This window comes from Lipotes vexillifer, unplaced genomic scaffold, assembly GCF_000442215.2.
Source record: "Lipotes vexillifer unplaced genomic scaffold, Lipotes_vexillifer_v1.1 scaffold914, whole genome shotgun sequence".
Taxonomy (NCBI): Eukaryota; Metazoa; Chordata; class Mammalia; order Artiodactyla; family Lipotidae; genus Lipotes; species Lipotes vexillifer.
In genome coordinates this window covers 3,298,019-3,324,851 of record NW_006780388.1, presented here as the reverse complement: position 1 = coordinate 3,324,851, position 26,833 = coordinate 3,298,019, and the positions used below count along the sequence as shown (strand labels likewise).

At 50.6% G+C, this 26,833-nt stretch overlaps 2 protein-coding genes and 1 non-coding gene across 3 annotated transcripts in view; 1 reads left to right on the top strand and 2 right to left on the bottom strand.

The window, feature by feature from the left end:
- GNPTG (N-acetylglucosamine-1-phosphate transferase subunit gamma) overlaps window positions 1-15,240 on the top strand; it is a 17,531-nt gene extending 2,291 nt beyond the window's left edge. Inside the window, exons 4-11 of the mRNA XM_007453584.1 lie at window positions 13,819-13,873; window positions 13,940-14,023; window positions 14,106-14,199; window positions 14,267-14,381; window positions 14,466-14,548; window positions 14,628-14,759; window positions 14,836-14,917; window positions 15,012-15,240. Of these exons, the coding sequence (XP_007453646.1) occupies window positions 13,819-13,873; window positions 13,940-14,023; window positions 14,106-14,199; window positions 14,267-14,381; window positions 14,466-14,548; window positions 14,628-14,759; window positions 14,836-14,917; window positions 15,012-15,109 (743 nt within the window). The 3' untranslated portion in view covers window positions 15,110-15,240. The remainder of the gene's footprint in view (window positions 1-13,818; window positions 13,874-13,939; window positions 14,024-14,105; window positions 14,200-14,266; window positions 14,382-14,465; window positions 14,549-14,627; window positions 14,760-14,835; window positions 14,918-15,011) is intronic.
- TRNAR-CCU (transfer RNA arginine (anticodon CCU)) lies at window positions 9,210-9,282 on the bottom strand. The gene has a single exon. It is a non-coding gene; the product is annotated as a tRNA-Arg (tRNA).
- Window positions 15,241-17,485: 2,245 nt separating the features above from the next.
- Window positions 17,486-26,833, bottom strand: part of UNKL (unk like zinc finger) — a 43,974-nt gene continuing 34,626 nt past the window's right edge. Inside the window, exons 11-15 of the mRNA XM_007453583.1 lie at window positions 20,503-20,595; window positions 19,460-19,687; window positions 18,659-18,861; window positions 18,316-18,573; window positions 17,486-17,641 (exon numbers count right to left, since the gene is read on the bottom strand). Of these exons, the coding sequence (XP_007453645.1) occupies window positions 17,486-17,641; window positions 18,316-18,573; window positions 18,659-18,861; window positions 19,460-19,687; window positions 20,503-20,595 (938 nt within the window). The remainder of the gene's footprint in view (window positions 17,642-18,315; window positions 18,574-18,658; window positions 18,862-19,459; window positions 19,688-20,502; window positions 20,596-26,833) is intronic.

The window sequence follows — 26,833 nt, the reverse complement described above, 5'->3', positions numbered from 1 at the left end:
GGAATGCCTTCTACAGCTGTCCCAGGACCCACCCCACACGGGAATCAGTCAAGGGGCTATGTGCCAGGCCAGTTGTCTTACAGGATGTTTGACCAGATCTGTCTGGTTTGTGAGGTCATTAGCTTGTTCTGCTTTCCCCAGTATATTCTGTAAATGGCCTGGAAGCTTGATTACAGTCAGGTTAAGCAGTTTGGGCACAAATACTTTGTAGGTAGGCATCATGCGACTGCGGCTGAGTGCTGCCAGGGTCTAGCGGTGGCAGGCAGGTTTCTCTGCCCTCAGTGTGCCATCCGTGAGCACTCCTTTGGTGCTGAGTGGACATGCTGCCCCCGGTGGCCTCCTGCTTCAGTCTGATGGCGTAGAGGAGTGCAGAACTCTGCTTCTCTCATGCCTTCTGCATTTATTGTTGGCTGGTGGTCTCTGGTAAAGAGGAGTGTTCCTTTTCCCCCCCTTTCTTTCTCTCTCCTTTTTGAACATCATTATTGGTTCAGATTTAAACCCTATTTTTATTGAGGTATAATTGACATGTTCAGTTTGATGAAGTTTGTAAATTGAGCACATGCATGTAATCACCAACCCCAAACAAAACTGAGAACATTTCCATCACCCAGAAGATTCCTATGTGTCCCTTTTAAATACCCCACCCCATCACTCTCTGGCTTCTTTTGCTTTAGAATAGTGTCATCCGTGCTTGGATCTCAGCTGAGCAAGTCAGCATACACTTCCATGTCTGGAGTCTTCCTCAGCATCATGTTTTTGGGATTCATCTGTGTTGTTGCATGTATCAGTAGCTTTTTCTTATTGCTGAACACATACAAAAACTGAAATCCGAGTACGGTTTGTAGTCTAGTTAGTTGTATTGTGCCAACGCCAATCTCCTAGTTTTGGTGATGTACTGTGGTTATAAGTTTATGATTATTTCAAGGTAAAAAGCATGCATACGCATACACACACATAGATGTATTCGTGCTGGAAGAATAGATGAAACGTGATTTTAAGTTTCAAATTGAAATGCAGTATTACATGGTTTTTATTTTCCCCTTTCTTTTTTTTTACTTTTTTAAATAATCTACTTATTTTGGCTGCATTGGGTTTTCATTGCTGTGCATGGGCTTTCTCTAGTTATGGCGAGCTACTCTTCGTTGCGGTGTGCAGGCTTCTCATTGCGGTGGCTTCTCTTGTTGCGGAGCATGGGCTCTAGGCACTTGGGCTTCAGTAGTTGTGGCACGCGGGCTCAATAGTTGTGGCTTACGGGCTTAGTTGCTCAGCGGCATGTGGGATCTTCCCAAACAGGGCTTGAACCCATGTCCCCTGCATTGGCAGGCGGATTCTTAACCACTGCGCCACCAGGGAAGCCCTCCCCTTTATTTTCTATTCCTGTTTTTTCCCCTAACACTAAAAAGCTGGGTTCTTTAGTCACATAAATATATTTACTGGCTTTTTCCTATAATTTACATAAAATAGTTTCAGATTTAAAATAGCAATATTACTACTAACCATGAAACGAGTGAGTGAGGTTTTCTTGCAGTTTATTTTGGAGTGTATCCAGCCAAAGATGGACAGCAGGGCACTGTGGTCCAACCTTCACCAGGTCATTGTTTTCTCTGTCATCAATTTGACTTGCAGTTGGATCCATAACGTTTCTGCTTATGTTCAGTTTTAGTGCTTGCCATACATATTTTTACTTTTGTTTTTTCCTTAACTTAGAAAAAAATAGTGTGTTACAATTTCAAGCACATGCAAAAGTGGAGAAAGGGTATGTGAGGCACCAGGCACCCTCACCCAGCCCCGACCCTCACCCTGCCACTGCAGTTACTTTGAAACAAATTTCCCACAGCTTATTTCATTTGTAAATATTTTGGTGTGTGTCTCTTCAAGGGCATAGCCACAGTATCAAGCAACAAAAATCCCCTCTGTGCTTCCGTATGTTGCTAATACTGTCTCATAATTTTTAATATAAATTTATTTTATTTATTTATTTTTAGCTGTGTTGGGTCTTCATTGCTGCGCGTGGGCTTTCTCTAGTTGCGGTGAGCGGGGGCTACTCTTCTTTGCGGTGTGTGGGCTTCTCCTTGCAGTGGCTTTTCTCGTTGTGGAGCATGGGCTCTAGGCGTGCGGGCTTCAGTAGTTGCGGCATGCAGGCTCAGTATTTGTGGCTCACGGGCTCTAGAGCACAGGCTCAGTAGTTGTGGCACACGAGCTTAGTTGCTCCGCGGCATGTGGGATCTTCCCGGACCAGGGATCGAACCCGTGTCCCCTGCATTGGCAGGCGGATTCTCAACCACTGCACCACTGGGCAAGCCCCAGTCTCATAGTTTTTAATAGGTGGTTGGTTTGTCTGAGTCAGTATGGAAGGTCTGTGTGTTGTGTGTGCTTGACACACACCCACGTGTGCTTCAGTTTCCTTGAATCTATAGATGCCCTCCATTTTCTTGCAATTTATTGAGGAAACTGGGTCTCTTGTTTCCCACATTCTGGATTTTGTTCATTGCATTCCCGTGGTGTTTAACGTTTCTTCATCTATTAGCTGGAGTACAGTTGTGTGCCTTCACCCTGGCTGGGCCTCGAATTTCGGGAGAGCAGTCGGGAGAGGCGTCCCCCCTACCTGGCCTCGGTCTCCCACCTTCAGTTCAGGGTCTGCAGAGGGGCATTTGTAGCCCTTTCTCAGGTGGAGGACCTTCCCTGCTGTTCCTGGTCGCTGAGTTTTTACCATGAATGGGTGTTGGGTCCTGTCAAATGCTTTTTTTAAACCTATCAAGAGGATGATGGGTTTTCTCATTTAGGCTGTATACATAGTGGGTAGCATTGGTTTTTGAATGTTGAGCCAACACTGTGTTCTTGGAGTAAGCTCCACTTGGGCACAGTGAATACATATGTTTTATATATTGCTGGATTTAAATTGCTAATTATTTCTGACTTTTTTCATTTCTAGAGTTTCTGTTCTTTTTCTAATTTCTATTTATCTGCTGAGATTCCCTCTCTCTTTATTACCATGTTTTACTTTACACCCTGGAACATAGTTGCAATAGCTGCTTTAAAATCCTCTTCTACTTCCAACATCATCTGTGTTTGTTGGGGTCAGTCTCCCATGTTTGCCTGTTCTCTTGGGGGTGGGTCGCATTTGCCTGCTTTTATGTCTGATACTTTTGGATACACCCTTGGCCCGGCTCTCCCTTGGGAGAATGTGGTGTGCTGAGGCAGCTGGCTGGGCAGAGCTCACCCAGGACCGACCTCCCTGCTTGGTGGTTCATGCATGCAGGGCTCAGCCAGAGAGCTGGGCAGGCTTCCCTCCCTCCACCCCCGCTGTCCTTTTTGATACCACCCCACGCCTTCCAGCTGCTGGGTAGGCTTCCCTCTGTCCCAGATCCTCTGGCCAGAGACTGGGGCGGGTTATGCCATTGCCTGCCCCAGGCGGGAACCCACAGGAATCAGTGCCCTCTTCTTCCAAGCTGGCCCCTCTGCACCCCCCCACCCCCGCCCCTCAGTCCCCTCCACAGCCTCAGGCCTTAAGACATTCTCTACAGTGGGATCTGTAGGAGACTTGGTCCCATGTTAGTGGCTGTGGCTTCTGATGCCTGGTATCGTCACATGGTCATTTGCTCTATTCTACAGCACATTATAATGGCCTGAAAACTAATATGGCATTACTGCTATTAACTCATTAACAGTACTTGTTCTTAAGTCACTGAGAGTGATTCTTCTTCCGGTGAAGTGACGTTACTAACTGTGTATAGTTCGGTTCGTTTGCTTTGATTTCAGCTGTAGGGGCTTTAATGTCATCCTTTTATTTTACCTTTGAGCACATTAGCATGTCTACGTGGTTCACATGTAAACCTTAGGACAGATACGCCCTGAGCTCTCCTTCCTGCCTTGTGCTCCCTGTCCAGGGCCATTTGCTGTTTTGTTTGTTTGTTTGTTTTAAGGTATAATTGACATATTAGTTTCAGGTATACAACATAATGATTCACTATTTGTATATTTTGCAAAATGATGGGAATAAGTCTAGTTATTCTCTGACACCACACATAGTTACCAAAACCTTTTTTTTTCTTGTGATGAAGACATTTAAGATTTTTTTTAAAAAATTTTTTATACAGCACGTTTTAATTACTTATTTTATACATATTAGTATATACATGTCAATCCCAATCTCCCACTTCATCCCACCACCACCGCCCACACCCCACCCCCACTTTCCCCCCTTGATGTCCATATGTTCTCTACATCTGTGTGTCTCTCTTTTTTTAAAAAATTTATTTATTTTCGGCTGTGTTGGGTCTTCGTTGCTGTGTGCGGGCCCTCTCCAGCTGTGGCAAGCGGGGGCCACTCCTCGTTGTGGTGCATGGGCCCCTCATTGTGGTGGCCTCTCCCGTTGCAGAGCTCTAGACATGCAGGCTTCAGTAGCTGTGGCTCACGGGCTCCAGAGTGCAGGCTCAGCAGTCATGGTGCACGGGCCTAGTTGCTCTGTGGCATGTGGGATCCTCCCGGACCAGGGATTGAACCTGTGTCCCCTGCATTGGCAGGCAGATTCCTATCCACTGCGCCACCAGGGAAGCCGTGCGTCTCTATTTTTGCCTTGCAAACCAGTTCATCTGTAACCATTTTTCTAGATTCCACATATATGCGTTAATATACGATATTTGTTTTTTTGACTTATTTCACCCTATGATTGTCTCTAGGTCCATCCACGTCTCTACAAATGACCCAATTTCGTTCCCTTTTATGGCTGAGTAATGTTCCATTGTATGTATGCACCACATCTTCTTTATCCATTCGTCTGTCAATGGAACATTTAGGTTGCTTCCATGACCTGGCTATTGTAAACAGTGCTGCAGTGAACATTGGGGTGCATGTGCCTTTTTGAATTATGGTTTTCTCTGGGTATATGCCCAGTAGTAAGATTGCTGGGTCCTATGGTACTTCTATTTTCAGTTTTTTAAGAAACCTCCATACTGTTCTCCATAGTGGCTGTATCAGTTTACATTCCCACCAATGGGGCAAGAGGGGTCCCTTTTCTCCACACCCTCTCCAGCATTTGTAGATTTTCTGATGATGCCCATTCTAACCGGTGGGAGGTGATACCTCATTGTAGTTTTGATTTGCATTTCTCTAATAATTAGTGATGTTGAGCAGCTTTTCATGTGCTTCTTGGCCATCTGTATGTCTTCTTTGGATAGGACGTTTAAGATTTACTTTCTTAAGATGTGGTACATATATACAATGGAATACTACTCAGCTATAAAAAAAAGAACAAAATAATGCCATTTGTAGCAACGTGTGAAGTTAAGCCAGAAAGGGAAAGACAAATACCATACGATATCACTTATATGTGGAATCTAAAATATGACACAAATGAACATATCTACACAACAGAAACAGACTCAGACATACAGAACAGAGTTGTGGTTGCTAAGCGGGGGGGGATGTTGAGGGAGAAATGGAGTGGGAGTTCGGGGTTAGCAGATGTAAGCTTTTATATGTAGAATGGATAAACAACAAGGTCCTACTGTGTAGCATGGAGAACTATATTCAATATCCTATGATAAAGCATAATGGAAAATAATGTATATGTATAAATGAATCACTTTGCTGTACAGCAGAAATTGAGCACAACATTGTAAATCGACTATACTTCAATTTAAAAAAAAAGATTTACTTTCTTAGCAACTTTCAGATACTCAATTCAATATTATTAACTGTAGTCACTGTGCTGTACATTATATCCTCAGGGCTTATTACTGGAAGTTTATATCTTTTGACCATTTTCACTCACTTTGTGTCCCCCCCAATCCCCTGCTTCTGGCAAACACTGATCTGTTCTTTGTATCTATAAGCTTGGTGTTTTGTTTTCCACATAAGTGAGATCATAACGTATTTGTCTTTCTCTGACATATTTCACTTAGGATAATGCCCTAAAGGTCCATCCGTGTTGCAGATGGCAATTTCTTGTTTTATGGCTGAATAATACTCTGTTGTATATGTATACCCCACTTTCTTTATCCATCAGTGGACACTTAGGTAGTTTCCATATCTTGACTATTGTAAATAATGCTGCTGTGAACAGGGGGGTGGAGATATCTTTCCAAGTTAGTGATTTTGTTTTCTTTGGATAAATACCCAGAAGTGGAATTGCTGGATTATATGGTAGTTCTATATTTAATTTTGGTGGGAACCTCCATCCTGTTTTCCATAGTGGCCACACCAATTTCCATTCCTACCAACAGTGTGCAAGTTTTCCTTTTCTCCACATCCTCGCCAACACTTGTCTTTTTTATAGTGGCTGTTCCGACAGGTGTGAGGTGATATCTCATTGTGGTTTTGATTTGCATTTCCCTGATGATTAATGATGTTGAGCATCTTTTCATACGCCTGTTGGTCATTTCTTTGTCTTCTTTGGAAAAATGTCTATTCAGACGCTCTGTCCATTTTTTAATTGGATTGTTTTTTTTGCTATTGTGTGAGTTCTTTATACATTTTGGATATTAGCCCCTTATGTATATGATTTGCTAGATGTTTTATCCCATTCAGTAGGTTGCCTTTCATTTTGTTGATGGTTTCCTTGGCTGTGCAGACCTTTGTAGTTAGATATTGTCCCATTTGTTTATTTTTGCTTTTGTTTGTGGAGTCAGATTTTGAAAATCATCACTGAGACCGATGTCAAAGAGCTTATCACCTATGTTTTCTCCTAGGAGTTTCATAGTTTCTGGTCTTACATTCAACTTAAATTTTTGTGTATGGTGTAAGATAGTGGTCCAGTTTAACCAGCACCGTTTATTGAAGAGATTATCCTTTCCTCATTGTATATCCTTGGCTCCTTTGTTGTAAATTAGTTGACTGTATATGTGTGGTTTTATTTCTGGACTCCCTGTTTTTATGCCAGTGCCATACTGCCTTGATTCTTTGTATGTATGTATGTATTTATCTGGCTGCATTGGGTCTTCGTTGCTGCACGTGGGCGTTCTCTAGTTGCAGCAAGCAGGGGCTACTCTTTGTTGTGGTGCGTGGGCTTCTCATGGCAGTGGCTTCTCTTGTTGCAGAGCATGGGCTGTAGGCATGCAGGCTCAGTAGTTGTGGTGCATGGGCTTAGTTGCTCCAAGGCATGTGGGATCTTCCCAGACCAGGGATTGAACCTTTGGCCCCTGCATTGGCAGGTGGATTCTTAACTACCGTACCACCAGGGAAGTCCCATACTGCCTTGATTCTGTTTGTTGTTATTTTATGTTTAGTCTTCTGGTGTTTCTTTTTGCTAGTATAAGAAAATATGAATTACCCTCTTTTTACTGTGGTAAAATATACATAAAAATTACCATTTTAACCATTATTAGATGTTCAGTTAAGAGGCATTAAGCACATCCATATTGTTGGGCAAACATCACGTCTATCATCCCCAGAACTTTTTCATCTTCCCAAACTGAACCTCTGTCCCCATTAAACAACTCCCCACCCCTCCCAGCCTCTGGCCCCCGACATTCTACTTTCTGTCTCTATGAATTTAATGACTCTACATCCCTGCTGTGGTCACTGTGTGTACACAGGTTGAAATTCACAGGTTGAAATCATAACTGAAAAAGATGACGGTGTTAGGAGTTGAGGTCTTTGGAAGGTGCTGAAGTCATGAGGGTGGAGCCCTCAATAATGGGATTGATACCCTTATAATAGAAAGAGGCTCCAGAGATCCCTAGTCCCTTCTACCATGTGAAGACACAGTGAGAAGGCACCCTCTGTGAACTAGAACTCGACTGTGCTGGTGCCCTGATCTTGGGCTTCAAACCCCCACAGAACTGTGAAAAAATAAATTTCTGTAGTTGTAAAATTACCCAGTGGTATTTTGTTACAGCAGCTCGAATGAACTAAGTACCTCATGTAAGTGGAATCATATAATTCTTGTCCTTTTGTGACTGGTGTGTTTCACTTAGCACAATATCTTGAAGGTTCATTTATGTGGCAGGATTTCCTTCCTTTTTAAGGCTGAATAATATTCCATTGCACATATATACTACATTCTGCTTATTCATCTATCAGTGTACACTTGGGTTGTTTTTACTTTTTGGTTACTGTGAATAATGCTGATCTGAACATGGGTGTGCAGCATCTGAGTTCCTGCTTTCAGTTCACATACCCAGGAGTCGATTTGCTGTATCATATAAATCTACGTTTAAGCTTTATGAGGAACCACCAAACTGTTTTCAACAGTGCTGCACCGTTTTACATTCCCGCCAGCAGTGCACAAAGGTTTCAATTTCTCCACATCCTAACCAACATTTATTCTTTTCTGTGTTGTTGTTGTTGGATAGTAGCCATCCTAATGGATGTGAGGTGATATCTCATTGTGGATTTTATTTGTATTTACTTATTTTTCACTTCTTCAGGAAAATGTCTAGTAATCCTTGGTCCATTTTTTAATTGGGTTGTTTGGGGCGTTGCTGTTGTTGTTAATAGGAGTTCTTTATATGTTTTGGATATTACCCTTGTTAGGAATGTGATTTTTAAATACTTTCTCACTTTCTGTATTTCAACACTTCCTTGCAAAGTTTTAAATTCTGAAGTCCCATTTATCTAGTTTTCCTTTTGGTGCCTTTGCCTTTGATGCTGTATCCAAGAAATCATTTCCAAAGCACAAAGCCAATGTCAAAGATTTCCCCTTATGTTTTGTAATTTCAGTCTCAGATCCATTTTAAGTTAATTTCTGTACATGGTGTGAGGTAAGGGTCCACTTTCATTCCTGTGCATATGAACATCCAGCTTCCCGACTCCATTTGTTGAAAAGTCTGTCCTTTCCCCCACTGAATGGTCTCAGCACTTTGACAGATCCTTTGAGCATATATTCAAGGGTTTGTTTCTGGGCTCTCTGTTCTGTTTCGTTGGTCTACATGTCTGTCTTTATACTGATACTGCACTGGTTTAGTTACTGTAGCTTTGAAGTAAGCTTTGTGGGGTTTTTTGGTTTTGTTTTGTTTTTTTTGACGGTGTTGCGCGTCTTGTGGGATCTTAGTTCCTCAACCAGGGATCAAACCTGGGTCCTTGGCAGTGGGAGCACCAAGCCCTAACCACTAGACCACCAGGGAATTCCCCTTGAAGTAAGCTTTGAAATCAGTAATTTTGAGTCCTTCAACTTTTCTATTTCAATATAGTTTTGACTATTTGGGGTCCTTTGGGAATCCATCCTTGGTGCTGCGTGTGGGATCTTCATTGTGGCATGTGGGATCTAGTTCCCTGACCAGGGATCGAACCCAGGCCCCCTGCCTTAGGAGCGCAGAGTCTTAACCACTGGACCACCAGGGAAATCCCTGGAATTGTTTCATTGAATTTCCTTTTTGGGTTGTCTGTTGGGTTGTTGTATAGAAACACAACTGGTTTTTAGTGTCACTTCTGTATCCTACAACTTTGCTGAATTTAGTAGCTCTAATATATTCCTGTGGACTCTTTAGGGTTTTATATATATATGATCATGTCATCTGCAAACATGGCATTGTAATTTTATTTCTTCCTTCCTAATTAGGATGCCTTTCCTTTTTTTTGCCTAATTGCTCTGGCTAGAACCTCCAGTACAATGTCGAATAGTGAATAGTGCTGAGAGCTTCCTTGTGTTGTTCCTGCTTTTGGGAGGAAAGGTTTTTCAGTCTTTCACCGTTCAGTAAGCTATTCACTGTGGGTTTTGCATATATGGCCTTTATTGCGTTGAGGAAGTCTCCTCCTAATCCTCCTTCATCATGAAAGAGGGTTGAATTTTGATAGGTGCTTTTTTCTGCAACAATTTAGATGATAATTCCCCCCCCTTTATTCTGTAAATGGGGTGTATTAAAAAAAATTTTTTTTTTTTAAATTTTGAACCATCCTTACATTCCAGGAACAAACCCCCCTTTTTCACACTGTAGAATCCTTTTTTTTTTTTTTCGGTATGCGGGCCTCTCACTCTTGTGTCCTCTCCCATTGCGGAGCACAGGCTCCGGCCGCGCAGGCTCCGGACGCGCAGGCTCAGTGGCCATGGCTCACGGGCCCAGCCGCTCTGTGGCATGTGGGATCTTCCCAGACCAGGGGACGAACCCGTGTCCCCTGCATCGGCAGGCGGACTCTCAACCACTGCGCCACGAGGGAAGCCCCTGTAGAATCCTTTTAATGTGCTGCTGATTTCAGTTTGCCAGTATTTTGTTCAGGATTTTTGCACTGACGTTCACAAGGGATGTTGATGTCTGTAGTTTTCCTTTCTTGTCAGGTATCTTTTTGGCCTTGATACCAGGGGAATGCTGGCCTCATAGAATTGAGTCAGGAGGTGTTCCCCCTTCTTCAATTTTCATAGTATTTTCTTGTAATCCTTTTTATTTCTGTAAAATTGGTAGTAATGTCCCTCCTTTTGTTTATGATTTTAGTAATTTGAATCTTTTTTTTTAAATTAATTATTTTGGGCCGTGTTGGGTCTTTGTTGCTGCGTGCGGGCTTTCTCTAGTTGCGGCAAGTGGGGCTACTCTTCGTTGTGGTGTGTGGGCTTCTCATTGTGGTGGCTTCTCGTCGCAGAGCATGGGCTCTAGGTGCGCAGGCTTGCTTCAGTAGTTGTGGCTCATGGGCTCTAGAGCGCAGGCTCAGTAGTTGTGGTGCACGGGCTTAGGTGCTCCACAGCATGTGGGATCTTCCCAGACCAGGGCTCGAACCCGTGTCTCTTGCATTGGGAGGCGGATTTTTAACCACTGCCCCACCAGGGAAGCCCATCTTCTCTTTTGTTACAGTAAATCTAGTTTAAAGGTTTGTCGATTTTGTTGATCTTTTCAAAGAACCAACTTCTGGTTTTACTGATTTTTCTGTTTTATTTGTCTCTGCTCTAATCTTTATTTTCTTCCTTTTACTTGCTAGTTTTGGTTTTTTGTTGTTGTTGTTGTTGTTGTTGTTTTGCTGTGCCATGCAGCATGTGGGATCTTAGTTCCCCAACCAGGGATTGAACCCACACCCCCTGCACTGGAAGTGTGGAGTCTTAACCACTGGACCGCCTGGGAAGTCCAGCTTGCTAGCTTTCTTTTTCTAGTTTCTTAAAGTGTAAAAGTTAGGTTATTGATTTGAGATCTTGTTTTGAATATGTTTACAGCTGTTAATTTCCCTCTTAGCATTGCTTTCACTGTATCTGATAATTTTTGGTACCTTGTATTTAGAAAATATTTTGAAACAAAAACAAGTTTCCCTTGTGAATTCTTTGAGCCATTGGTTCTTTAAGATTGTGTTAATTTCCATATGTTTGTGGATTTCCCACATTGCTTTTGTTATTGATTTCTGGTTTCCATTATGTTCAGAAAAGAAACTATGATTTCAGTCTTCTTAAGTTTATTAAGTGGCCTAACATATGGTGTGTCCTGGAGAATGTTCCAGGTACACTTAAAAAATGTAATTTATGCTGTTGTTGGGTGGGATATTCTGTATTTGTCGATTAGGTCTGGTGGTTTTAGTGTTGTTCAGGTCCTCTGTGTCCTTAGAACTGGGGTGTTGAATGTCCAAGGATTGTGGAACTGCCTGTTTCTCCCTTCAGTTGTCAATGCTTGCTTTGTTTTTGAGCTCTGGTGTTTGGTGCCCATATGTTTGTAATTGTTATAATCTTGGTGAATGGACCTTTTTTATCAATGAATAATGTCTTCCTTTATCTCCAACAGCGTTTGACTGATAGTCTTTTATTTTTGGCTGTATCGGGTCTGTCAGGCCACAGTTGTGGCAGGGATCTTCATTTTGGCATGTGGGATCTTTTGTTGCAGCAAGTGGGCTCTTCGTTGCAGCGCAGGCCTCTCTTTAGTTGTGGCACGTGGGCTATCTAGTTGTGGTGCACAGGCTCAGTAGTTGTGGCACGCAGGCTTAGTTGCCCTGAGGCATGTGGGATCTTAGTTCCCTGACCAGGGATCGAACCTGAATCCCCTGCATTGGAAGGTGGATTCCTAACCACTGGACGAGCAAGGGAAGTCCCTGATAGTCTATTTTGTCTGATACTAGTGTGGCCATCCTTGCTCTCTCTCATTATTTGCATATCTTTTTCCATCCTTTCACTTTCAGCCTGCTTGTGTCTTTGATCTTAAATGCGTCTCTTACAAACAGTATATATAGTTGGATCACATTTTTTTTACCCATTTGACCAATCTGTGCCTTTTGAATGGGAGAGTTTAATCTGTTTACATTTAAAGTAGTCATTGATAAGGAAAGATTTAGAGGAAACAAAACAGCAAAATTTGTCTTATAGTTTTTTTGTCTCTCATTCCCTCCTTTCCTTTTTGTTGAGTTACTTCTAAGTGACATATTTTGATGTCCTTTTTACTTTTGTGTATTAGTATGTATTTCCTCTGTGGTTGCCAGGGGATTACATATGATCATAAAGCTGTTAAGTCTAATTTGTACATGATTGAAATTGGTATAAATTCAAAGACTTCTCCTGTACAGCTCTGTCCCTCCCCCAACTTTGTTGTTGATTTCAGAAATTACCTCTTTAAATGTAGATTTGTAATTATTTTTATGCATCTTTTTAAACCCTGTAGTTTGCAGATCAGAATCACATACTGCTTTGGGTTTGCCAGTGTATTTGCCTTTCCTGGAAGGACTCTCTCCAGAGCAGGCCTCGTGGTAACGAAATCCCTCAGCTTTTGTTTATCTGGGAGTGTCTTGATTTTGCCCTCATTTTTGGAGGATAGTTTCCTGGATTTAGACTTCTCAGTCGACAGTTTTTTCTGCCATCCCACAGCTTTCTGGCCTCTGAAGTGTGGCAGAGAAATGGGCGGGTAATCTTATAAGGATCCCTTGATGTGATGAGTCACTCCTTGCTGCTTTGGACTTGGTTTTTGACAGTTTTCTTCTGTGTCTTGGTGTGGGTCTCTCTGAGTTTATTGTACTTGGAGTTCAGTGAGCTGCTTGGATGTGTAGATTCATGTGTTTTGTCAAGTTGGGAGAGTCATTTCTCAGATACTCTCTCTGCCCCTCTCTTCCTTCAGGGACTCCCACTGTGTGTCCTGCCATCTCTTCACTGGTTCTTTTCTCTGCTCAAAATCTGTTAACCCCTTTTGTGGGTTTATTTCAGTTGTATTTTTCAGCTCCAGATTTTTTTGGTTCCTTTCGATACTGTTCGTCTCTCTGCCTACATGTCATTTGCCTGATAGACTTTAGTTCTTTGTGTTTCCCTCCAGGTCCTTACGCATATTTCAGCCATTTGTTTAACTGAAGTCTTCTATCAGTCCAGTGTCTGGGCTTCTCCCAGGTGGTTCTGTTGGGTTTTCCTTTGAAGAGGCTGCGGTTCCTTTGCAGCCTGGCCCCATGCTGGGGCGGCCTTCACCACCAGGCTGGGTGTGTTCGGAGTCTAGGGGCAGCTGTGTACAGGCTGCTCCTGGTTGTCTTTGGTTCTGCAAGAGTCTCACCCCAGCTCCTCCTCAGGTCCTGGATGGCCTATTGTGTGTGTCCAACCATAACCCCTTGCCCCGCTGCAGCCTTCATGAGCAGCTCCCTTTCCTTCCTGGTGATCTGAGTTGGGCAAAACAGAGACCAGTCCTCCCGGCAGCCCCCAGCTAGGCTGGATGAGGTCAGCCTGCTCCTCACGTGGCTTTGCTGAGTGGTGCTCACTTGGTTGCTGTAGACCTGATTTACAGAACTGGGTTAGCTCAGCTGGTTTGTAGTGGTTCGCTTGCTGTTTTCACAGGGATATGAGCTTGGAGCTTCCTAGTCTGGTACTTTGCTGATGTTGCTCCAACTCTTTTGCTCCAGTTTTAAAGTTTAAACTACTGGATCTTTTCCTAAATGGCCCTGGTTCTCTGGGTTTCTGCACACCTGCTCTTTGCACCGCGCTCAGCAGGCCGTGCTCTTCCCTTCCAGGGCCCGTGCATCTCTCCAGACTTTCTGGCAAGTGCTTCAGCCTGGTGGAGTCCACGTGAGTGAGGGCAGGGGCAGGCGTGGCCAGGGCCTGGGACACCCCCTGACAGCGCTGTGCCCCCAGGTACAAGTACGAGCTCTGCCCGTTCCATAACGTGACACAGCACGAGCAGACCTTCCGCTGGAACGCCTACAGTGGGATCCTCGGGTGAGCGGCGCTGGGGGTGGCTGCAGCTCCACCTGTCCATCGTCCACCCCCACCCAGCCTCACCCACTCTGCCCCTCCCCAGCATCTGGCACGAGTGGGAAATCGCCAACAACACCTTCAGGGGCATGTGGATGAGGGACGGTGACTCCTGCCACTCTCGGAGCCGGCAGAGCAAGGTGGGCTGGGCAGGAGGGTGGGATTGGGGCCCGCTCCCCCCATCCGCTCACCAAGGTTTCCCACCAGGTGGAGCTCACCTGTGGCAAAACCAACCGGTTGGCCCACGTGTCTGAGCCAAGCACCTGTGTCTACGCACTGACGTTCGAGACGCCCCTCGTCTGCCACCCCCACTCCTTGTTAGGTGGGCGCCGGGGCCGGCAGGGGGCACTGGGGGATGTGGGGGGCAGAGGGGCTCCACTCAGTCTGGTTTCTGTTGGATTCTCAGTGTACCCGGCCCTGCCCACGGCCCTGCAACAGAGGTGGGATCGGGTGGAGCAGGACCTGGTGGATGAGCTGATCACATCCCAGGTGAGCGACAGGGCGGGCGCCGCCTGGGCAGGGAGCAGTGCAGCTGCAGCAGTGCTCCCTCCTCGTCCTCCACCTGCAGGGCTACGAGAAGTTGCTCAGGGCGATTTTTGAGGATGCTGGTTATTTAAAGACCCCAAAGCAAAGTGAATCGGTGCAGCAGGAAGGAGGTGCCAAGGGCCTGGTGTTTCAGACGCTGGAGAGCTGTAACGAGGTACAGACAGTGCTCCCGGGCCCGGGACCGGCCTCCCACCAAGGGCCTGACTGCTCCATTTCAACTCCTGTTCTAGGCTCATAAAGCCCTGTCAAAGGAGATGAAAAGACTTAAAAGCATACTGACCCAGCACGGCCTCCCCTACGTGAAGCCTGCAGGTCAGTTGTGCCTGGGTGTTGGGGCTGAGCCCACTTTGGGACCTGCCGCCCTGCAGGTCAGGTCCTGACCTCCTGCCGCCTGGTGTTTTGGCAGAAGCTTCCAGCTCTGAGCACTTGGGTCCCAGGACACCCACGGACAAGACAGCAGAGCTGCTACGAGGCGACCCTGGACTGCGTGGGAACACCCTGTGATCTGGGGCAGGAGGAACAGGGCCACAGGTTACAGCCAGAGGACACCTTCCTGTTCCTTCTGTGCCAGCAGGCTCTCGGGGTTGTGTGCAAAGATGCAGACAAAATAAAGATTCAAAGTTTTAATTAATTTCCCTACTGATAAAAATAATTCCATGAATTCTGTAAACCATTGCATAAATGCTATAGTGTAAAAAAATTTGAACAAGTGTTAACTTTAAACAATTCACTACAAGTAAATGATTATGCATTATAAATACTACCTTCTGGGTTAAGAAAATTCCATTCCAATAACATTCTCCTCTAAATACTCAAAACAGACATACAGATTGGGGCTTCCATAAATTAATCTACATGAAGCATCCACACTGAGTCATGGTCTTCTGCTGACCACAGTTACACAAATGGTGTGACAATGTAACATCACTGCTAATACTGAACACTCAGGAGCTGACAGATTCGGCAACAAGAACGGCCTCGCCGAGCACCACGCAGCTTCAGCTGCTACACCCAGCGCCCCCCTTCATCACCTGACTGCAGGGCGGTGACACCCTGAGACGCCGAGCCTGGCTGAGCCCAGCATGGGTGGCCCCTCAGAAAACCAGGGCCACCACAGACAGGCAGCAGGGGTGGGAGGGCCCCGAGGTAGCCCCGGGAGCTCCACTCCGGGTGGTTCTTTGGTCTTCCCACCACACACCTGTCCTCAGAGCCAGCGAGTGCCTGGGAGGGGGCGCCTCCAACCCCCACCCCGAACCCCACAGAAAGAACTGACCGGAATAGCTTATAAATACACCTAAAGCTTAATTGTTCTTGCTTATAATTTGAAAATATCTAGGCTAGATGTCAATAACAAACGTCCTATTTTCCCCCCAAAAGACCAAAGGCCTGAAATGGGAAACAAGTGCATAAATATTAATAAAATAAAGAATTTTAAACCGTGATAGCAGTAGCACAAAATATACGTAATTTCTAAGAGCTAATAAATCATTATCAGTATAATTAGAAACAAAGTAGATTCACTACAACCAAGTCATATAGTTACCTTTAGCAGCGGGCAAGCTGCACGATGCCATGGACCCACCTTAAAAAATGACAGCTTTCCTATCAGTTTGTCTTATGTTAAAAAAAAAAAGGTCTTAAACTTCTCACTATAGTAAATACATTCTAATTTGGTCACTGATAAAAATTTTTACCTAGTCACCTTGCACTTAAAAAATGCTATATAAAGTCTTTGGCACAGCCCCAAGCAGGGGGCATCCTGTCCCTTCCGGGCCAGGGCCCAGCCCCTGCTCCGCACCTGGAGGCAGACTCTGGGAAGATTCTCATGCCAATCTGGATCTGCCACGAGCAAAGTCTGGGTCAGCTACAGACAGGTTTTACTTCCTCCCAGATTCCTAGGGAAAGTGACCCAATGCAGACAGAAAAGACTGAAGCCGGCACTAAAATCTGACCCATTCCCAGCAGCCTTTCTGCCACCCAGCCCCCGCACGGCGGCCAGGTCCTCCCCAACCCCATGGTCCCTCGAACATAACACCTGCACAAACAGATCTGGTGCAGTGTCGCCCTGGAGGCTGGCTAGGGTCTCCCACATGGGTGGAGAGAGGCTTCAGCCAGGACGCCCGCCAGCAAGCTCTGGGAAGGGGGAGCACCACACGGCTCTGCACAGTCAGTATGACGCCCGTCCCGTCGGGTCCCCCACCCCACTGCCCTCCTCACTGTCACCGCGCTGACCAAGTCCAGGGGAGAAAGGACAGCACGCAGCTCCTTGGCTTTCCTAGGCGCAGGCACTTGAGCGGGAGGCCGTAGGCGCGGGGCACTGTCACTGACGCTCCAGTTAATGTGCACGTGTTCAGGAAATGAGTTCCCTTCATAAAATTAAAAACATCTACATGTATGTGTCTCTCAATAATCACTCTGCTATAAATACTATTAGTTTGCACTTAATTTGGAAACTGTAAAAATCCTAGGCATTTCTCACTACTAGATAAATGCTCACTCCATAAGTACTAATTTTAGATATGAAACCTAATGTGTTTACCGTACTATGGATTAACAATAGACCGATAGGAAATACTCTGTTCACAGTACACGTATAAAGCTTCATATTATCGCATATTAAAAACATGAACCTCAAAGCAGCTTATAGCAACTCGGAACGTCTGCCTAAACTCTTCCGTCTACAAAGTGCTTCTCGGGATGTGAACTCCCAGGATCCGGTCACAGTGGCGTCAGGACCACAAACCCCGCAGAGTCACCCTGCCCGCCGAGCCCCCCACAGGGCCTTCAGGGTCTGTGAGGAGAGTACGAGACCGTGGGTGGTCTGTTTGGGGCTGGGGTCCCGACGTCGGTGGCACCAGGAGGCGGGCGACAAGGCGGCCGTCACCAGGGCAGGGGCTGGCCCGCACAGTAGGGGCACTCGGGTGCGCTGGCCGCGCACGGCTCGCAGAGCACACGATGCTGGCAGGGCCGCAGGACAGCGCTGCGGGCCCGCTCCCCGCACACCCCGCACTGCTTCGCTCGCAGCTGGAAGATCACCTGCGGGGGAGACGCAGTCAGGGGGTACCCCGCCCCCACCCAGGCCGGGCCCAGGGTCAGGGTGGGGTGGACTCCCCTGCTGGGGGCCACCCAGGAACGAAAAGATGGGGTGGGAGAGGCTTCACCACGAGACCCTTGGGTGGGGACAGGCTCCCGGGGCCAGAGCCACCACGTGGTGTGGGAAGGGTAGCCAGGCAGGCGGCCACACGGAGGGGCCGGGTCAGGATGGACCCCGACTTGGGACCCAGCCTCCGGCCGACAGCAGCCAAAACCTGGATGATGGTGCCTTGGAGATGGATGAGAGGTGTGCATCCCAACGGCCTGGGCCGTGAGCTGGGGAGGGGACGGTGTTTGAGAGGCAGAGCTGTGGAGCCTTCCCAATGCCCCAGGTTCTAACAAAATGCCCGGGTGTGCAAGGATTTTCCCACTAAGCTGAGGGCAGCGGCTTTCACGCTACACCAGGCAAGGGGGTGACCAGGGACCCTGGAGGGTGACCCAGGGAGGTGCCCCCAGACAACACCAGAGCTCCAGCCGCGTGAGGCAACGTGGCCCCTGTCCACGAGGGCATGGCCTCCAAGAGGAGGCGAGGTGGGAGTGGATGGAAGCTGCTTGGCCGGCTCCCCACCACCTCCATGCACCCCCTCCAGTGCCTTGAAAACGAGACCCAGACTCACCCCATCCACTGCTTCCAAATCGAGGCGCAGCTGACTCTGCAGCGAATGCAGCTTCGGCAGGGGGATGGCGCCGATGTCACCACAGCCGCGCAGCCCGGGGAGCATGGAGGCCAAGCCCCGGCCCTCCAGCTCCTCCTGCAGCCGTCGGAACTGGGCCTCCACCTCCTCCTTCTTCTGCAGCGCCAGCTGCCGGGCGCTGTCAGCTGCGAGCGCCCGCTCCTTGGCCTCCTTGGCCTCCCGCTGCCACGCGTCACAGGCCTGAAACCCAGGGGCCGCAGTGACGGGGCCGGCAGCCACCACACGCGCCTGTCTCACCTGCGCGGCGGCCCCTCCCCAGGCTCACCTGCTTCACCTGTTGCCAGGACTCCTCCCACTGCCGGATCTTCCTCTTGGCCTCCTCCAGCTGCCGCCTGACCCGGGCCAGCTCAGCACTGTTTGGACTCGCGCCTGAAGGGGCCGTGGGGCCAGCATTCAGGATGGGGGACGGGCTGGGAGAGAAGCTGCCAGAGACAAAGTCCCAGATGCTGCCGGGGACGCCATTCAAGCCTGAGTGTGGAGGAGCCGGATGTGAGCCTGCTCTTGTGCTGAGACCTCACAAGCATCTCCCCAGCAAGCTCTGGGGACCCCAATCTCTCCACCAGAAAAGGAAACAAATCCGTTTCTGTGGCTGCATCGTGGAGGCAGCAGTGCTCAGACTCTTGTCCCAGAACCCTTTACACACTTAGAATCTGGAGGACCCCCAAGGGTTTTTGTTTGCATGGGTGACAACCATTGACATCCATGTGTCATTAGAAATTAAAACAGATACTTTAAAATATCAACTCTTTTAAAACAAAACAGATCGCATAACATTTCTCAAGGAAAGAAATTTAAATCAAGTTTCCTGTTTTTGCAAATCTGTCTGGTTCTGCGCTTGGTCTCTGGCGATATCACACCCCCGCAGCCTGCAGGTGAGGCAGGTCTCGCTGTGGTGGTGTCACGAGAGCGGCTCGGGGTCCCAGGCACAATGACACCCCCATAGAGGTTCAGGTGCAAACCCCAGACCCCCTGCCCAGGGCACCTTGCACTGAGCAGCAGACACGGGGACGGGATGGGCCACGCTGTGGCCGCCTCCCGCACCTGGAGCCCCAAGAGCCCCGCTCACCGAAGGAGTTGTAGGACGGGGCTGGGGGGCCCAGCGCTCGGGGCTCCGACTTGAGGGCTTGCGGCTGCTGGGGGGGCGTCATGGCTGAGGAGACGAGCGGCCCCGACAGGGACTGGGAGAAGGAGCCGAGTGGGGAGGCGGACAGGGACGACGAGGACTGCAGGGACGGGGAGCGGGGCAAGCAGCCTGGGATGGCCACGGGCGCCGAGCCCCCCAGCGACCGCTGACCTGCGTGGGGCGGAGGGGCCGGGTTAGCGAGGGGTGGAGCAAGATCCTCTGCCCCAGGAATCCCCCAGCACCGCTCCGAGCTGATGGAGCAGGTGGACACCGGGGGTGGGGGTGCTGGGGGAACCCCCACCCAGAGAGGCGTGGCTGCACCTCTCACTGCTCAGACACTAGGCCCTGCCCGGCCAACCTGTCCATGGGCATGGTGGTCCCAGTACTTTTTGGGCCCCCCAGAAATGGTTTCTTTTAATAATAGAAGAGGGATTTCCCTGGTGGTCCAGTGGTAAAGAATCTACCTTACAATGCAGGAGACGCGGGTTGGATCCCTGGTCAGGGTACTAAGATCCCACATGCCTCAGGGCAACTAAGCCCTCCCGCCACAATTACTGAGCCCGGGCACCTCAACTAGAGAGCCTCCATGCCGCAAACTACAGAGCCCATGCACCACAACTAGAGAGGGAAAACCCACATGCCACAACTAGAGAGAAGCCTGTGCGCCGCAACAAAATATCCCGCATGCCTCAACTAACACCTGACACAGCCAAAAGTAAATTAATTGAATAAATAATAAATAAATCTTTTAAAAAGTAACAGAAGAAGAAAGATAAACTTTTAGGTCAAACAGAATGATTCAGTATCTAATGTTAACACATTTGTCTTCATGCCAATGCAGTGGTTAAACATCTCAGAAGGGCCACGAAGGCCTGACCCCCACCTCTGCAGGGACCTCAGGGTGGGGGGGCAGGGATGGAGACAGGACCCCTCCCACCTTAGAGCCACAACAGAAGGCCCTGGAAAGCACCGGGTGCAGGCACTACCTGTGGGTCCGAGGTCACGGCTGTCGTGCTCCTCCAGGTCCTTATCTGGGGGCACGAGGCTGATGTCGCCGAGGTGAAGGTCTAAAGAGGATCCTGCAGGACAGAACCGGCGTCATCGCAGGGGAAAGCCAGGCTCTCGTGGCGGAGGGGACCCGTCTGGGCTTGGGGCCAATCTACTAGCCTCAGCAACACAGAGCCCTCATCTCACTGACTCAACTTCTAATCATTTGGTAAAATCTGACCAAATAAACATGCTTGACTAGTAAAGAAAATTCCAGGACGGCCACGTCCAGGGGAAAGCAGCTCACGGACGACTCAGGTGGCATCTGCGCTGACCTCCTCAGCCGGGTCACAGCAGAGACCCACATCCGTTCTCCCCTGGGGCACTGAGCTGGGTGTTCTGCTGCAGCCCTCGGTGCCCCCCAGGCCTGTCTGTTAAAGGGACAGGGGAATGGAACATGGCCCCCTCGGCGCTGACCCCACCTGACACTCCCTCCTGGGGTCCTGTACCCTGGGGACCTGACACCAAGCAGGAAGCTGTCTTGGGGTGGCCAAGATCAGGCCTGCCAGCCCCCAAAGTTCCCACAGCCCCACAGGGTCGACTCAGGGAAGTTGTGGCCTGGGAACCGAGGGGAGGGGCTGCAGGAGCTCCTGGGACACAGCGTGGGGCCAGAGAGACCTCCCCAGCACAAAGTCATAGGCAGGTCCGCAGCAAACTGTGGTGACATCGAAGGCATAGCACACAAGGAGCTCTGCCACCTCAGAACCTTTCTCCCCAACCCCCCTCTGGGGTCTGCTCTCCCAAAGCACCCCTTCCAGGAGGCAGGTGAGCCTCTCCAGTGTGGCCCAGTCCCATGCCCCCTGCTGGCCGCAGGGCCCCTCAGTGCCTCATGACGCCTGGTCAGATGCACCAAGTCCCATTTCAAGAGGCCACAAAGGCACTCAACGCCCCCAGCCCAGGGGTGGACCATGGGGACCCTCGTCAGAACTGCCTGCTCTGGGTCAGCCTCCCACCTCTGCCCCTTCCCCAGCTGCCTGGTGCCAAGTGTCAGAGTCCCTGGACAGTGTCCAACCCAATGAGCAGCATCAAATCAGACCCACCCCAGAAAGGAGGAAGCTCAGCTCTGACCACGATCCCCCACCCCCTGGGGCTCAGCCAGACCCCCAGGAGCAGAGGAAGGAGGAGCCGGGAGGCTGGGGTGGCCACGTTTGATCCAAGAGTCAAGAGGGCAAGGTGGGGACTTCCCTGGTGGCACAGTGGTTAAGAATCTGCCTGCAAATGCAGGGGACACGGGTTCAATCCCTGGTTTGGGAAGATCCCACATGCCGCGGAGCAACTAAGCCTGTGCACCACAACTACTGAGCCTGCGCTCTAGAGCCTCAGTGCCTCATGACGCCTGGTCAGATGCACCAAGTCCCATTTCAAGAGGCCACAAAGGCACTCAACGCCCCCAGCCCAGGGGTGGACCATGGGGACCCTCGTCAGAACTGCCTGCTCTGGGTCAGCCTCCCACCTCTGCCCCTTCCCCAGCTGCCTGGTGCCAAGTGTCAGAGTCCCTGGACAGTGTCCAACCCAATGAGCAGCATCAAATCAGACCCACCCCAGAAAGGAGGAAGCTCAGCTCTGACCACGATCCCCCACCCCCTGGGGCTCAGCCAGACCCCCAGGAGCAGAGGAAGGAGGAGCCGGGAGGCTGGGGTGGCCACGTTTGATCCAAGAGTCAAGAGGGCAAGGTGGGGACTTCCCTGGTGGCACAGTGGTTAAGAATCTGCCTGCAAATGCAGGGGACACGGGTTCAATCCCTGGTCTGGGAAGATCCCACATGCCGCGGAGCAACTAAGCCTGTGCACCACAACTACTGAGCCTGCGCTCTAGAGCCCGCGAGCCACAACTACTGAAGGCCACACGCGACGACTACTGAAGCCCATGCACCTAGAGCCCATGGTCCGCAACAAGAGAAGCCACCGCAATGATAAGCCCCCGCTTGCCACTAGAGAAAGGCCACGGCAGCAACGAAGACCCAACGCAGCCAAAATTAAATAAATAAGCAGATAAATTTATTTTTTAAAAAAAAAGAGGGCAAGGGGATGAGACTGTGGCTCTGGAACAGAGAGACGCACTCCCAGGGCGGGGGCTGCTGCCTTTCAAATGAAAGACCCTCTACCACACTCAGGGGGAAAAACGGGGCAGGAGACGTGTGACTTCTGAGGAGTCAGGAGCCAGACACATGCAGAGCAGACTTGGGGTCCAGCCCAATGGGCAGCCCCATCCCTTCCCTGCCTGGCCCCCATGGGGACCACTGAGCCAACCACGGGGAGGGCTCCCACCCGATGCTAGCGCTTAGCGGCCCACTGGGGTCCCAGCGCAGCTTCTGCCCCAGGGCGAGGCTACCATGCGCACCCGGGAAGGCGGACGAGGGGGCCCCACGTCTGTTTCCTTCCCTGTTTCATCCCCGCCATGTGCAGACACGACCTGGTCCTGGCCCCACTGGCAACGACAGCCAGGAGCACAGAATGGGGCACAGGCTCCCTCGGCCCAGAGGGATCCCCTGACTGTACCGCACTGTGGGAGGAACTATTTGAAGGGCTGGTGAACACAGGGTGGCAACTGGGCCAGGGCCCCTGGAGTTTCCACCTCTGCTCTGGGGTGTGAGGAGGCCAAAGGAGCTGAGCATGTGACACCGGACGCTGTGGACATCAATGCAGGCCCTGGGCTGGCAGCACCCCAAGCTCCTCAGTCCTGGGGCAGCGGCAGGAAGACGTGAAGCGCTGCTCACAGCGCTGTCTCAACTGTGACAGTAGCGCCTGCACAGCTGGACCAGCCCCGCCAACAGTTTGTGATGCACCCGATGACCACATCCAGGGATGGAGGCGACTAGAAGGTGGCCTGATGCAAGAGTGGTGACAGGAAGAAAAGACCGACCCGAGCCCCTCAGGGAGACAGCGGGGCTGGGACCGTGGGGGCGGCACCCGCCTCTGGCCTGCACAGTCCCCCTTTCCTCCTGGGGGCTCCACTCCCCTCTGTGGGTGCCCCCTCCCGGCCCTGCTTCTCAACGCTTCTTTGCAGCAAGTGCCTCCTGCTCCCCAGGATGCCTCCTCCTGACATCTAGAAGCACGCAGGGCCATTCATGTCCAGGAGCCGCCAAAACCAAGCACCACATACCAGGCGGCCTCAAGCAACACAATTCTACTCATGCAAATCCACTCTGGGGCCAGAGGCTGAGGTCAAGGTGCACAGGGCTGGGCTCCCTCTGAGGCTCCAGGGACTCTCCCTCCAGCCTCTTCTGCTGGCAATCCTTGGCATTCCTTGGCTTGTGGACACACCAGCCCTACCTCTGCCTCTGTCCTCATGTGGTCTTCCCTCCCCTGTGTTTGTGTGTCCAAATTTCCTTCTTATAAGAACACCAGTCATATCAAATTAGGGCCCATCCTAATGGCCTCATTTTACCTTAATTACATCTGCAGAGACTTGTTTCTTTTTTTTGGCAGCACCGCACAGCTTGCAGGATCTTAGTTCCCTATCCAGGGATTGAACCCAGGCCCGTGGCAGTGAAAGCGTGGAGTCCTAACCACTGGACCACCAGGGAATTCCCTGCAAAGACTTGTTTCTAAATAAGGTCACATCACCAGGTACAGGGACGGAGAGTTTACGGCGGAGGCATATCTTTTGGGGAGCACATAATTTAACTCACAACAATCGAGACCACCTGGAAACACCCCCCCCACACACACCAACCTGTCCTCTCCAGGCCGTGCTGTGGTGCTTGAACAGGTGCCTCCCGCAGACCTAGGGGCCCAGACCTGTCAGGACTCCTCCACAGACAGACCTGTCTCCTGTTAATGTGAACTCCACACAGAGGGTACAGCCTCTGGCTCCCACCTGCTCCCCAGGGCATGACCACAGGCCCTGTAGCCCCTCACCCAAATCCACCCCTAGTTGGATGACCCCCTCCTCCTTGCTGTCCCCAGTTTCCAGCTCACTCTTTAAACTGTCACCCCAGCCTTGCCTTCCAGCCCTGCACTGTACCCCCAAACCCCTCTGGTCAAAGGTGGCCCTGTCCCTCTTCCCTCCCCTGCCTGGGGCCACATCCTGGCCCTCCCACCCTCCATGGGAGCCCGGCAGCCCCTCCTGTGCCTGGTCCACACCCGGACACAGGTGACTTCTGCAGTGCTCACGTGCAGACGCCCCAGCCGTCCCCCAGCATGGCCACACTGCCTCCTCCTAGCAGGAGTGGCCCCACTGCAGCATTGGCTCCTTATCAAACCACACACAGGTGCCTCCTCTGAGCTGGTGCACCTGGGCCCACATGCTGAGCAGAAGCCCAGAGGAGCCCTCAACTCCTCCTCCCCTGACCCACACCAGTTAGGGCTCCCAGCTCTAGTAATCTCTGCAGGCTGCCCCCTCACCCCGACCTGCTCTGTCCCAGGAGTAACCTTTCTGTGATGCCAACCTCTTCACGTCCTGAGTCCTGCCTCCCAGAAAGGATGTACCCCTTGGCGAGCCAGTCCACACTCCCCCAGCAGGACCCTTTCCCACCCTGCCCCTCCCCACCCCAGCAATGGCTCCTCCTTTGTCTTTAAGCCATGACACTGCTGTGGGCTACAGCCTGCCACAGCTTCCATTAGCCCCACTAGTCCTGAGAAAACTCCTGCCCAGCCTCCAAAACCCTTCTGAGAATCACCCCCTGCTCCATCCCTGCATGTCACCTGGACTGTGCGGTCCAGCCCAGGCCTGGACCACTGCTGGCCAATGTGCAGACTCACCCGCTGACAGCAAGCACCCTGACCCGCCCACTGCACGCTTGACCTGCCACCACCACCCACGCTCCCTGTGCTGGCCTGGCATATCCGCTCTGCCTGGGGTCCTGAGCTCCTGTCCTGGACATGCTGGTCAGGAGGACCTGACAACATGGACTTAGCCCTTCGCACCTGGAGTGGTGGGATCAGGTTAGGGGTGGTCTGCTTCAAAGCTGGCAGAGTTCCAGAAACATTTTTTGAATAACAAAGGCACATAAAATGAAGGAAGGGATGGACGGATGGATGGAAATAAACTGTGTACAGGAACCTTTTCTTACCTTGAAGTGATTTATCTCATCCCACTCCCCCACCCCCACCCAATGACTCAGCATAAAGGGGCACCCCTGTTGCCCTGCCCTGCTCAGGTGCAGGCAGGGCACAACAGGGGCCAAATCTCACCTGACAAACCACAGTCTTGTGTTGCGGAGGCGGGGATTGGGGGGTGGCGGCGGTCACTGGCGTTCCCAGGAGGTGTCCTGGCCCACTTTTTCACCAGCACTATGTCTCTTATCCTATTACACACCCCACTGTTCACTAAGATCAGACCCAGGTCTTCTGAGATGTTCTCTTAAAGGAAGAACTGACAACACTCAAAATCTATGTGAACCCAGTTAGGTAAACTGTGCCATGTGACCCGGAGCCCGCCTTGCCAAAGTACCAGTAACCGCCCAGATGTTAACAAGCAATTAGCTGAAAGATGCTGAGTAATGGCCCTGGCAAAGCTCGATTCCCGACGTGACACAGCACATTCAAGAGGTGCCCAGGTCCCCAGGACCATGGGACACACGGGAACAATGCACACAGCCAGTGCTCGAATTAGAGGCCAGAATGGGGAACCCCTGACGTGGGGGTGCTCCCCTGCACCCACGGGGATTGGGCAGGATGCCCCCTGGCGGGCTGTCCTTCCCCTAACTAGAGGACGGAGAAGCACCTGGCAAACCCGCTCACTACTGGTCTGAGTTTCCGACAGTGCAGGCGGCGATTCGATTCGCAGCAGGACAAGGCAGGAACCCCGTCCTCCTCGGGTAGCGAGAGACCCCCCTCCGCTAGGCGATGCAGGCTTCCCTGGAGAAGCCCGCGGCTGGCGCCCACGCAGGGAAGCAGCGGGTGCCTCTGCAGAACAGGTTCCTAAAGGGGGGATGTTTGTATTCGCCTCATTCCGCAACCCCGAAGATCTTGGTACCAACACCTGGCTGTCACACCTGGCCCGGGGCGCGGGTACCGCAGACCGGTAAGAGGAGCACCGGGAGGGGAGGGGAAAGATCTGGGGGAGGGGAGGAGGGAGAGACGCACCTCACATGGGAACGGATTTGGCCCACCTGGAGGGACGGGAGTTGGCCCACCTGGGGAGAAAGGAAGGCGCACCTAGCACAGGGAGTTGGCGCACCGCTCTATCTGCAGCTCCGGGGAACGACGACCAGCACCCTGACGGCGCGGGACTGACGATGCTGACTCACCGTCCCGGCGTCCGGCGCCCCGCGCTGCTGCTACTGCTGCTGCTGCTGCTGCTGCCGCCGCCGCCGCCGCCACTGCC